At 33.9% G+C, this 13756-nt stretch overlaps 1 protein-coding gene across 1 annotated transcript in view; it reads right to left on the bottom strand.

Annotated features, from left to right (window-relative positions):
- Positions 1-2501, bottom strand: part of LOC120355223 — a 41833-nt gene extending 39332 nt beyond the window's left edge. Inside the window, 2 exon segments of the mRNA XM_039443557.1 lie at positions 2327-2369; positions 2371-2501. Of these exon segments, the coding sequence (XP_039299491.1) occupies positions 2327-2369; positions 2371-2439 (112 nt within the window). The 5' untranslated portion in view covers positions 2440-2501.
- Positions 2502-13756: the final 11255 nt, after the last annotated feature.

The raw sequence follows: 13756 nt of genomic DNA, 5'->3' as shown, positions 1-13756 counted from the left end.
GCCATGTTTGTTACTGAAAAAACCTCAATTGAATGCTAGTTACCTAAAGCCAAAGAACCATTGGCAAAAGAAAGGAATTGTACCTGATATACCGTATGGAAAATTATTTATATTAACACCTAGGAATTACAACAAAATATAAGCCCCAGAAAATTTGTACATCGAAATTATTGTTTGAAAGGAATCAATTAGAAGAGAATCAAGTAATGTGTGTAGTTAGGTTGGCGGCCTTTGCGAGCGGCAAATTTAAAAATACTATGTTCTAAGCGTTGTAAGGAGGAATGTGTCTAGGAGATTATATTTATGATATTTTTTGTGTTGATAAGGAGAATTTGTTATTGTATTTGATAGATATTGTAACATACTCAATTTGGATAGATAACTGCATGTCGTGTTAAAATACATAAAAAAAGTGTGTTTAAATAAAAATACCTAGCTGAAATATTAATAGGTCTAAGTAAAGTAACTGGCTAATATCGCCAAAGAGATAACATAGAGATTAGATAATATCAGATTGTCCTGGCTAAACTGTACAACAGCCTAAGAGGAATTGAAATAATTTTTTGCTAATATATAATATTATATAAAATATTGAAGGTTGAGGTTAGGCATAAACATTTAGTGATCGGCGACCTAACGATCGACCGAGCCATGCAATGTAGAATCTGACCAAACACCTTGGCAGGAATTTATTGCGGCAAAACGGTATGCAATTTGAGGAACAAAAGGTCTCACGTGGCTAACTATTATGATGCATGAAGCAAATAGTAACGTATAGAAAATTAACTAGCATGTAGAGGGCATATTTAAAAAACCTAATAAAAATAATTAAATGTATCCAGGAAATAGGAGGTTACCAAGCGCATGAATACTGAAACAATTTGCATGCACCAATTACATAATGGCAATTGATAGGTGGCAATAGTATGCCGATTCAAAAATATTTGTATATATTTCTACAAATAATTAGGATTTGTATGAAATTGTTGTATAGTCTATGTTATGGATATGGCCCGAAGGCAAAGAAATTATTAAATATACAACATAAGTAATAATTCAATATTTTAGTTCGGTCTATTTGAACCTTGAATGGCGGAGGACTAGGATATTCAAATTTTATGTAAATTTGGAAGTCGGAAATGAGAATTGTAAAATTGAGAAAGGAGAACCAACACTCGCCTGCCAAATGCCACCATGAGAGGTCCCTAGATATTATAGAGCGTAATACCTTGCTATAACTTGTAAAAATTTAAAGTTAGATTGAATTATTAAATTTCTTATAAGACTTTGTGATGCTCTTATAAAGCAAAAGTCATTTTCATTTTTTAAATAATTTTGTAACCCCTTGGAAGAGACGACTCCGGCTACCATAGTCCAGGACCACCAGGAGTTGGATCGACATCAGCAGCTCATAAGAAAATTTCGACACGTGAGTGAGAAATATTGAAATAGTGACAGGGCGCCCTCAGTGCTTCGAAATTACATAATAATCAAAGCTAGCTCGTCGAAAGGGTTTTCTTATAAATTTTTTGCAATATTTGTTAATATATGTATCAAATTGTTTATGGTGTGCAATTTATTTTAATTCCTCAATACTATAGGATAAGTACCATATATATATATATATATATATATATATATATATAATATATATATATATATATATATATATTTATTTTTTAATGAATTATCAGAATTATAGTGGATGCTCATATCTGGGCCTATAAAGATTTTTATGAGACTGTATCCTATTAAAAACCACGACCTAATTTTTATAATTATATTAAAATATTTCATGCTCTACCGACTGATGCCAAGCAGGAGGCTAATCGTTATTTAAATATAAAAAAATAACGTGACAATATCTACTATGGAGGATATTGGGAATAAATAAGTGGCAACAATACGTTCCTATCATTTCCACTGATTTCATAGGGTGAATGTCACAACAGTGTTTGCACACCCTCCTGTTAGCTGCTCTCATTTCAGGAGATTCCTAAATTTATTTATTTATTACAGAACAAAGAACACTACAGACATAAGGCCCAAAACAGTCTTCACTACAATTTACAATCATATTAAGCAAGTTATTAAAAAAAAGAGATACTGTAAATGCAATTTACAAATACATAAGAATAATATGAGGGAAGAATAGGTAATTGAAAGTAATCTAAGTATAAGTAATGAATATGAGACAGTTCCTGTGATTGGTGCAGTTGAAGGCTACTTGATAAACACAGCTAATGCAAATTTAAGGAAAGAATGCAAATACAAGTTGAATTATGAATTACATACAACATATCAACAATGTTATCACTATACTTACCACACACTTCTTTTTCATTGGCCTTAGTCAGCCTGGAATCTTGATTCTCCACTCAATGAATTGTGCTCTGAGACTGGTGATTTGCTATCTGTTATTTGGTCACATGTGGACATCTGCAATTAATTAAAATGGTACCAGTTACCAAAAACTTTTCAAAGTGGCTTCAACAATTATTGAAAACTTACACAATGCATAACTGAATGGGAATCAATTTTAGTGATGGGATTAATTTATTGATCATGAGATAATTAACAAATTTCAGGGACTCTGGCATGATCTAAAAACTGTACAATTCATACACTCTCATTCAGCCCTAACAATAATTATAAACAATAATAGGCTTGGACAAACAATATATCACCTTGGAATTTAGAACTTAAAATCCCCATAAAAAATCTTCAATTTCTACTTTTTCTCCTGCAACAATTTAGCTCGGTCAATTGACATTATGTTTTTCATAAATGTTATACCCTGAATACTGGATGTGAATTCCCAATATAGAATATTACTAAACTATAATAACTCCTATATGAACACTTTTAATAGGCTTGTTTACTTTTAGCCTGTCTACTGTTACTATAACTACAAAACTGAATGAACTCAGGTTCATGCTAACCAAAAAAGGATAGATTTAAAATAGGGAAGAGACCCAGTTTGTCTTTCACTATTCCACTTTAGAATGCGTCTGTAAAAACTGAGTCGTCTTAACCATAGAAGTGGAATTTGGAATGTTTACCTGGTACAAGTTGAACTTGGAATGCTGACAACATGGCCAGCTTGATTTGTTCTGTAATTCTAGATTGATGATATTGAAATAATAGAAAATTGTTTCTATCGAAGATTCATAAATTTATTGGGATTAGAAAAAACATTCATTAGTGGATTCGCTCTTGATTATTTTTAATTTTATAATTTTTCAAACACTATTATCAAGTTGGCTTGACCGGCAAATTCAAATTATCAGCCGGCAAATTCAAAAACTAATAAAAATTAAAACTAACAAATAATTATTATGTATATAGCTTATATTCACTGTAATAGTTGAAATCTATTGTTTGGTTCTATTTATTGATTCAATTGTAGGTCTTTCAGTTGAATAGTAATAGCTTTAAAGCCATTAAACTGTTATAACTGAATGTAGGTATTATTGGTTTCGCCGGTACAAACTGCTTTTCAGTTTAACCGCCAAGTTCAATTTCACAAAATCAAAATGTAACTTGCAGAGTCCCAGCAAACTGCATTGAATCTAATTGCATTATATTTTCTTGACCTCATGGATACCTCGAACTTTCAATAAAATTCACAATAAATTGAACAAGAATTTCGTAGTGATAAATTATCACTAATTTATTATCACTATTCGTGGAAAAGGTATTACATACAGCTTCTGTCTATGCTGTAGAAGGATAGAAATCACTCGAAAAGTTAAATCATTATTTAACATGCTCATCATTTTAATCATTCATTCATACATAAGGTGTCCCTATACAGTGGGGTACCCAGTTTCTTATTTAGTATCTTCACTGCCATTCTTATCTTTCTTCCATGTTAATCTGGATCATCATATATTCGACCAACTTAGATGTAACAAAAACTATTCATTTGTTTATCAATCAATCAAAGAAGTCTGCCACATGTGTAAAAATAATTATATTATCCTAACATAATACTTATATTATTACAACGTTTGTATCAACTCATTTTTGTTCTTAAAGATAAAAATGGTCAAACAAGGTTTTACAAATTAGAACCTACTATAGGCCCCAAAACTGAAATGAACTTATGATATGATGATGTGAAAACAGTGCGTTTTTTATTTGTGGGGCCTGATATGTAAAAGTAGGCCTACAGTACCGTACTAAAAAAGGTACAGCACTACTTTGTACAAACTTGTATGACTGTGGGGACCTTTAAATGCATGACAAATGTATATATATAGGCTATGCCAATTAGGCTTTTCAATTTTCTTCCCACAAATAATGTAGGAACAATGGAAATTAACTGTTTTGAAAGGTTTGTTAAAGTGGTGCCTGTATAATGTACGAGGTACATGAATTATTTTATACTAATTTTATGTTTTATTTGCATGATTTATAATGTTGTGCTATGTTACTGCTGTAAACTGAATATTGACCAGTTGGCCTAAATAGTTTTTGTTAAAAGAACTCACCTTTTCATGTGATTTGGTTCATTAATAAGAAACAAAGATATTGTCAAATTTCACTAAAACTTTATTAAAAACTTTAAAACAGAACCATGGTTTCACGTAGTTAACCAACGCATCATCAGCTGTACTCATTAAATTGGTTCATTAAATTTTTTCCATAATTTCACTCTATTTCCTATTACTAAAGGCCATTCACGGTCAAACAAGTTTGTACAAACTAATACCGCGTACTTAACAACATCACACCCCAAAACACATTGTAATATGATGTGAAATTTAGTGTTTATTCTATTTGTGGGGCCTGAGAATTTAATTATGTAGGCTATTAGTTTGCGCAAACTTGTTCGATCGTGGATGGGGGCCTTTAGGCACAAATTAACATGTACCAATGATTTTGGTGATATCATTATGATCTTTCAGTCAAAATATTGCCGTATTCAATATTCACCTTCTTCTTACAAGTCAATTGACACTTTCTTGACTTTGACACGTCAATGGACTGATATTGTTTCCATCATAACAGGCTACAACTCATTATTTTCCGCATTTGGTTTTCAAAATGAATACTAAATATTATTCTACGAATATACAATTTTTGTTATATAATGGATCTTCTAGTACTCTACGCTCTAATGAATCACCACTGCAAACTGCTTGTGCACTAAAACATGATAAAATGTAGACCATCTAAATATTTAATAAAAATATGAAGCATAGAAGGATTAACTAGAATAAATAAATAACATTTTAGTCCCAGGATAGTAAGAATCTACTAGGATCAGTAGGGTTTACTAGGAATGATGTGTTGAAGTGAAATAATAATTCCCAACATTAATAGAATTGAATTTATTTACAAGCATACAACATAAACAAGAACAGCTGAACAGTGACGTGGTGGTGGTATGTCACTGACATTTTGGCACTCCATATAGGCCTATGGTCCAATGCACACTGGATTGGCATTTCGCCAAGCCACTTCTGTTTGCATTCAACCATTTATGTTTGTATGTTAAAAAGTCAGCGCCACTCCAAAGCCACGTCATTTCGATGTGAATTGGGCCTATAGGCACTTATCTGTGTCGTACCAGAAGTCTGTCTTGAAGCTCAAATACTAAAATTAAACACATGGAGAACATGCTAAGGCTATGAGTCCCCCAGCTAACGCTGTATTATCTGCTCAATGGCAGGGGTATCATCGGCGCCACCCGACTCACTGTAGCTCTTTCTGCTATGTTTAATAATAAAGTTATGATGTTGGATGCTTGGTTCCTATTGTTAGATGCAGAATGGAAACTTGGTAACACACACGATGGCTTTTGATGTTCACGCTTTCTATCCGTCCATCTACACTGTGTAATATGTTTTGGTGTCTGAAAGAGAAAAAAACAAACGAATTATTGATTGATCGAATGATAAAAAATAAGTTGGTGAAATTTGAAAATAACATTAAAAATTTTCAAGTTCTAGCGATAGGTAGGAATGGTAGAATAAATATTTTGTAATATACTTCTACTTACAGTTCACTAAGCATAAGACCCAATTCACACCAAAGTGGCGTAGAGGATTCTCACACCTCTATAATTATAGGAATATGGTCCAATGGAAACAGAATGGACTTGGTGCTACATCTCTTCTGTTTGGACTATATTATAGGCGTTTTGCGCAAAGACTGATTTGCTTGAACAAAGTGAGGTAGGAACATGGTGTATTGGGTAGACGGGGAGATTTCCAGGGAAGTTAGTGCTGATTTTTGAGGGTATTAATGTAAGTCGGGAATATTCCCATTGGGAAGAAACTTATGATTGGGTAATATTTCTCTGCCCAAGAAACCATGGGAATAAATTGCATTAAAATAGTTTATATTTATCAATTTCAATCACATTTGACAATCATAATCAATAAATCATCCATTCAAAAAAGCAGTGTAAAAAGCTCACAAATTACATCAATTTTTTAGACTTTACTTTGAGTGAATCAGTGATATCCTATATCGATGAATCAAGTTGGGTTAGTTAGATAGTATTAATTAAATACTATCGATTTTAATGATTCAAGCAAAGCGTCCCTTTCTTTATTCTTTATCATAATAAGTATTTCTTTATTCTTTATCATAATAAGTATATCATCAAAATGATAGGGAGAGGAAAAATAAGGTAACCCTGTGCTGTTCCTCTCCCAAATTTAGATAAAGTTAGCCTACACATAGTCCGAAATATGTTAAGTCTTGTAGTTCTTCACTTCACAAAATTTTCAGCCCTAAAATATTTTCAAATTTACATGCTCCAAAACCAAGCCTTCGTAGAAAGAATATAACACATTATTATCACAAAAAATTAAATATTCACATACTAATGAAATTTTGAAGGAGCGAACATTCTAGTATGTTCTTTATTATTTTATTTGTGGGTTTAAATTATTGTGAGCTTCTTTGCAAAGTAATAGATGATTTATCATAATTCAATTTCTTGAGCAATACAAGACGAAGTGAACCCAAAATTCAACTTCTTGAGCAATTCAAGACGAAGTAAACCCAATATTTTGTTGACTAAGCTTACTTGACTGTTAGGAATATGAGTATAACAGATTTAATTTACAAGACATAAAATGAAAGTAGCATCATAATAGTGGTACCGTATACAATAATCAAGGATGTGCACCACGCTTTTTGATTCTTTTTACTGGTAAATTATCAAAGTATTACGAATTGTATACTATCAATTTATTCATATATTTGACTAATTTCAAGAAAAAACTTTTATCATTTTTACTTTTTGATATATTGGGCGCTTTGAAAGCGCCAAAAGTTCAAATCTTGGGGTAGATCCATTACATCATAAATGATAGCAAATGAATTCATACTTTGAGGATGGATCTTTCCCAATATTTGAACGTTATGCGCTTTTAACGCGCCTAATATCAAAACGAAAAAATTATGAAACTATTTTTTCCTTGGAAATATTATCTATTCAAGTATCTTGATAGAATTCAAATCAAAATACCTTCGAAATGGAACCAATAATAAGTTTACAAAAGCGTGGCGCGGGGCATTAAATTATTAGAAAATGAATGCTTACTTACTTACTTACTTACTTTACTTCCTAGGTCCTCCCGACGGTCGTGTGTCCGTGGAGTCGTCATAGTTGTCCCGGGTTAGTCCAGGTGTGTAGCAGTGTGTTCCCCAACATACTCTGCTACTGAGTAATAGGGTCTTGTCAGCAGGTACATCTTCAGTGTTCTTGGGAATGTCCCAGTATTGACCATTGATTTTACATGCAGCGGGAGCAGATTGAAGAAGAAAGCCCCAGTGTAGGCTGGTGATTTTGCAGTCTTAGTGAGTCTGTGTTGGGGAAGATCAATATTATTCCTGGTTCGGGTGCTGTAGGTGTGTTGTCCGCATCTCAGCCTGGGGTTTGTTTTCACCACCGCTAGTACTGTTTCCATGATATATAGTGAGATCACTGTCAGGATATTATACTGCACAAAGAAGCCCTTACAGTGATCCAACATATTTCTTCTCAGTATAGTGCGTATAGCTCTCTTCTGTATACACAGTACTCTGTTGAGGTTTGCTATTGTTGCCGATCCCCATGCAACAATGCCGTATTTGAGATGAGATGAAAATAGGGCATGGTAGGATGTAAATGCTGTCTTCTCATCTGTTATATTGCGTATTCTGCGGATCACATACAGTGCTGAAGATAGTTTTTTACACAGGTGATCTATGTGGTTTTGCCAGGTGAGATTTTTGTCCACTAGAATTCCGAGGAATTTTGTATTGTCGGCCTCCATTATTTCTCCATTCAGGGGTTCATGTTGTTGATTTCTATTTGTGAATGTAATACAGACTGTTTTTGTAGTGTTGATGGTAAGGTTTAATTTATTGCAGATTCCTTTAATTTCATTGAATGTAGAATCGATTACTTCATTTTTAGACATTTCCTTGCTAGTGGGCATAAGTATTGTTGTGTCATCTGCAAACAAAATGCATTTTTTATCAGGTTGTAATTCCTTAGAAAAGTCGTTTATATAAATGAGGAATAGCAGGGGGCCCAGTATCGATCCCTGTGGTACGCCCTTAGTGACTGCTTGTATGGATGATCTATAGTTGATTACATTGCTATTGATTTTATGTTCTACTTCAACATATTGTTGCCGGTTTGTGAGGTAGTTTTCTAGCCAGGCAAGTGCATTTCCTACAATTTTTAGTTTTTTGAGTTTGCTTTTTAGTATGTTGAAGTTTATTGTATCAAATGCCTTTTGTAGATCAATAAAGAGTCCACAGGGGGTTTTATGTTCTTCCCACATTTTTGTAATCTCATTGTGTAAATTTGATATTGCAGTCATTGTGCCGAGGTTCTTTCTGAATCCATGCTGCTGTTTCACAAGTAAATTGTTGTCTTCAAGATGGGATATTATTTGATTATAGGCTGCTCTTTCGATTATTTTTGATGGTGTAGGCAGATTAGCAATCGGTCTGTAATTCCTGGGATCAGTTTTGTCACCTTTTTTCAGTTTAGGATAAATCTTTGCCACTTTCATGTATGAAGGAAATTTTGCTTGTCTTATAGATGAGTTAGCAATGTCAAGAAGTGGCTTTTTCAACTCGTCCTTGCAATACTTCATTATTTTTCCTGTAATCTCATCATATCCAGCTGAGTTACTTGGTTTTAGGTTGTCAAGAAGGCAGTCAATGTCTGATTCTGAAATTGTGGAGAAATCACTGAATAATGGAGCATCAAGCATCTCATCCTCACTATCTAATGCGTGCATATTTGACTTTGGTGGCGGTTGAGTGAATATAGAATTGAAGATATCACTAATATGCTTGGGGTTTACTATTTTTCCGTTTTCCCAGTTCAGCACTAGGTTGTCCTGTACTCCTAGCTTGTTTTTGTTTCTTTCATTATTGATAATCTTCCAGAGAATTTTTGTTTTATTATTAGTCTTTTCAATTCTACTTCTTATCTGCTGCACTTTCTTCTCTCTCACTTCAGTGTCATAGGCCTTCTTTAAATTAGAGCATTTTTCTTTATCTTCCAGAGAGCCTGTTGCCAAGTACTGGTTATTTGCTTGGAGTAGTTTGTGTCTCAATGTCAATGTGTTATTGTCCCAAAAGATATTTTTTTCGGATGTAGTAATTTTTTTTAATTCTCGAGGCATTGCACTATCCATACTTATCCGCATTATCTTCAGAAAGTTATTATATTTGTCATCTACTTGAGGAGAGTTTGTCACCCTTGTCCAGTCAGCCTGCTGAAGCAATGTCTTTAGTTGATTTAGATTTTCTGTGGAGAAGTTTCGGGTGTGTTTATATATAGCATTTTCATATTCTACCGTACTAGTTACTTTGCAGATGACAGTGTGATGGTCGGAAATTTGGTTTGGGTATGCTTTAGTTTCTATTGTTTTTGTGTCCATATTGTGATAACATCCGTCAATGCTAGTGGTTGAGTTTTGAGTGATTCTTGTGGCAGGCATCCTGTAGATTTGGCAGCCATGCTGTGTCAAGATATTTTCTAGGTCCTTACAGATTTGGCTCTCTGGTTTTAGAGTGTCTATGTTGGTGTCTCCAAGGACAACAATCTTGAAGCGCTTTCCAGAGTATTTTTGAAGTAGACTTCCAAGTCTGGATAGGAATTCATCTTCTGTTCTGGGGTATGGAGATCGATAGGTGCCAATAATGATTAGGTTCATCTGCCTCATCCGTACTTTCACCACTACTGTTTCAAAAAGCTGTTCTGCAGGTGCATGTGACTGGTCTAAGTTTACTTTCTCCATGTTCAGTTGAAGGTTGCTTCTTTTATACATGGCAATGCCGCCCCAGAGAAGAGTTTTACGACAATAGTTTGCTATAAGAGTGTAGCCAGCAATATTGGTGTGTAGTAGGTCTTCCTCTCTGAGTCCATGCTCCGAAAGAACAACGATATCAGGGGTGTACAGACTCAGATCCATGCTCAACCTCTCCAGTTTTGATTGCAATCCCCTTTGTAGATTCAAGTGGTAGATGGTGAGTGACTTATTTTTCCCATTGCAAGTCCGTTTGAAGGATTGTTGATTTTTCCTGTGTTCCTTGGTATGTGGAGTGTGGTTCAATGCTGTTTGTGGCTATGAGATGCACTCAATGAGGGCTCCAGAATTCTTCCCCCTTTCAGTTCGTATTATACTACAAATGCCGGCCTTCAATATGTTAGCTCCCTCTTTATTGAGATGCACACCGTCCCAGTCAAGGTGTTTCCTCTTCAGTTCATAAGTGTAGTCCAAGAAGTTAATTTTCAGCTGATCCGCCATGAAATGAAGTGCCATGTTTGTTTCCTCAATAAACCTCATGTTGCAGTCCTCTCTGACCGGTATGGAGCAGACATACCACTCGGTCCCCGGAAATTTCCTCTGGTTTGCTTCAATGGTGAGCCACAATGGTCTCATGACATGGTTTGGTGTTCGCGCAGTTCTCATATTATTTGTTCCGATATTCATAATTACTTTGTCTGGCAGGACAGTCTGTGTTTTGAGGTATCTACTCACGTCCTGTATTCTACCGCCAGGGATTATCTCGATTGCAGTCTTACATTCCTCATCCTTGCTCAGTGCCAGATTTACGTTCCTCAACAAAGAGTCTCCAATAATAAGTACACTGCTGCTCTCATCTGGGTGTGGTTTTGGTGCGCCTCCAACAGCTTCTGTGGTTGTTTGTTGGATCTGGGCTGGTAGGTTGGCTTCATCACCCATACGGGTGCTCTCCTTGGCTATAGGTGCACCACGCTCAGACTCACCGACGAGGACTGATGCAGCATTTTCGACCTTTCTTCTAATAGGGCAGCAAGGCTCCGGGTGGATACCCTCTGAAAATTCTCGAATTATATTCTCCATACTATATATTACCTCTGTTTTCCTTGCCACTATCTCCGATAATCTGTCATTATTCACTTTTAACATTTTAATTTCGTTTTTTAGGTCTTCTATGTCCTCATGTAAAAATTTGATAATAGTATCATAGTTATTTGTTTTGTTTCTGGCAGTAACATTACTGTGTGTTACGCTATTTGTGTCAGATTTTGATAAATCATTGTCAGTTTTGTTAAATAATGTAGAGATATGAGTGGCTTCACTATTAATGTGGGACTTACATTCTTCGCACATCCATATCAGGTCTGTGCCTGTTCCGTCTCTCATTGCATCATAATGATTGTCAGAAATATTTACACATTTTATGTGATACCACTTACTATCATTGCAATCACAAGTCACTGCGCGATCATTATCCTTAACTATTTGCTGGCAAACATTGCACAAACATTCATTCTGTTTTTCCTGATATACGGGAGCCTTTGAAGTTTTTTTTCCCATTATAATAATGTCAAGAAGTGTAGCTCAAGAAGTACTCAAGGTTATGTTAATGCTGTCCTAATACAATAGATTACATAAAAGCTGTACCAAACAATAAATTACATAAAATCTCTGCACAATCAGTTTGTAAACGTAGGGATGTATCACAGTCAGAATATCACAGCAATTAAAATCACAGTTGTCGCTTCAATAATTCTAAGATGCAGATTAGAATTACTCATGAGAATCCTATTCAGCTTATCGCCATGTCAATGTACATAAAAAATGAGGACAGTTCAGAATTTGAGATTTAAACGTTCATGGAAAACAAGATACTGTTGCTTCAAGCTATATTTAGGAGAAAAATTCAAATTTCTCACAAATAACAGTATAGAGTTCAAAGTAGCATAGAATTATTATAATTCAAGTGGTTTCTAACTTATTACGACAAGCTACAGTATGGCCTTTGCAATATTTTTCCTGTCAGTAGGTAGAAGAATAAGTCTTGATGTGGTGATTAAGAAACTGTCTAACGATTAAAGTTTATAACAATTGGAATCACTTTTCTATAAAAATGTAAGTCGATAATATATGCAAGTTCAATAATATTTATGAAAAGTAAATGCTAAATAGTACAGTATGCATGATGGAACAATCTCACCAAGTTTCAACGTTGTTTTGAGGTTACTTCGGTTCAATGCAATTTACTAATTCTCAGTGCTTTTTCTCGTAGAATTTTATTTTTAAAACATATTTATACAATGTATTGTGTCGCAAACGTGAGTATAAACCAATTTTAATCACTGTTTTTAAATAAATACACAAGTACCCTTATTCCTCCTCACACTCATCAAGAAGTGATAAATAATTATTTATTTTTATTCTAATCATTATTATAAATAATTATTATCATAAATAATTATTTATTCTAATCATTTCAATATAACTTGTTTATAACTGTTTATATGATTATCAATAAGTTTAGTTAAAAAGGCGTTTTCTTAGTAATCATACAAAATAATCATAAACTCCGGGCATTTATGAATTTTGGGAATCAACTCCCAGGGAATACATGTTTCTGATCTTGAATTTCTGGGAATTTTGCATCATAAGTTGAGAGATGTTTGATTTGAAATTGAGTTCTTAGTCAATTACCAACTCAATTTAAAATCATACACCCTCTTAAACATAATCATTGACGAAACAATTTATAGGTTTAATGGTCGAGTTAGATTTAATAAGTGGTGTCCAAGATTCAATAATTTATTAGATTTAATAAATGGCCTAGAAACTGGGCATAAGCGTAATATAATCTGACAGTTTTAAATTGGCAGGCAAGTGAAACAAGTTTGAATGTTCTTGTTTGGGGATGAGACTTGTTTAATGGATTCTAGATATTTCCGAATAATAATTGTTCATCTCTAAGACCAATGATCAAGTAACGCATTACTCACCGTCAAAGTATTTTGTGTCTTCATGAACAGGCCTCTCTACACTGACATGGGGGTAGATTACAGACTGCATGTTTTCTGAAAAATGAGAAAGTGTTGGATATGAATGGGAAGAAAAAAAAACTAAAATTGTAAACAAATTAAAAGTTTAAGCTAGGGACTTGCTCCATTCAGGATGGATTAGAAACTTATGCCACAAAACTCCTGCAATCATTATTTTTTCCTGAGGAATAAAACATAATTACTTATTTTAAACAAGAATGAAAAGTTAGGTAATAATATTACATCAGATATCCATTATAGAAGACAGTAGACAGAGAATCGGAAACTCTGTTCTTCTATCTCTCTCTCCACTGTTATTATAACAATAATAAAAGCATATTATATTATAATATAGTAATATTTGTAAAGTGTCTATATGTAGACAAGTATGCACAATTGAAGTGCATTAAAAACTTGTTAGTCTATAAAGATCTAGATAGATAACAA

Source organism: Nilaparvata lugens, chromosome Y (assembly GCF_014356525.2).
Source record: "Nilaparvata lugens isolate BPH chromosome Y, ASM1435652v1, whole genome shotgun sequence".
NCBI lineage: Eukaryota > Metazoa > Arthropoda > Insecta > Hemiptera > Delphacidae > Nilaparvata > Nilaparvata lugens.
This window is presented reverse-complemented; position numbering and strand designations above follow the sequence as displayed.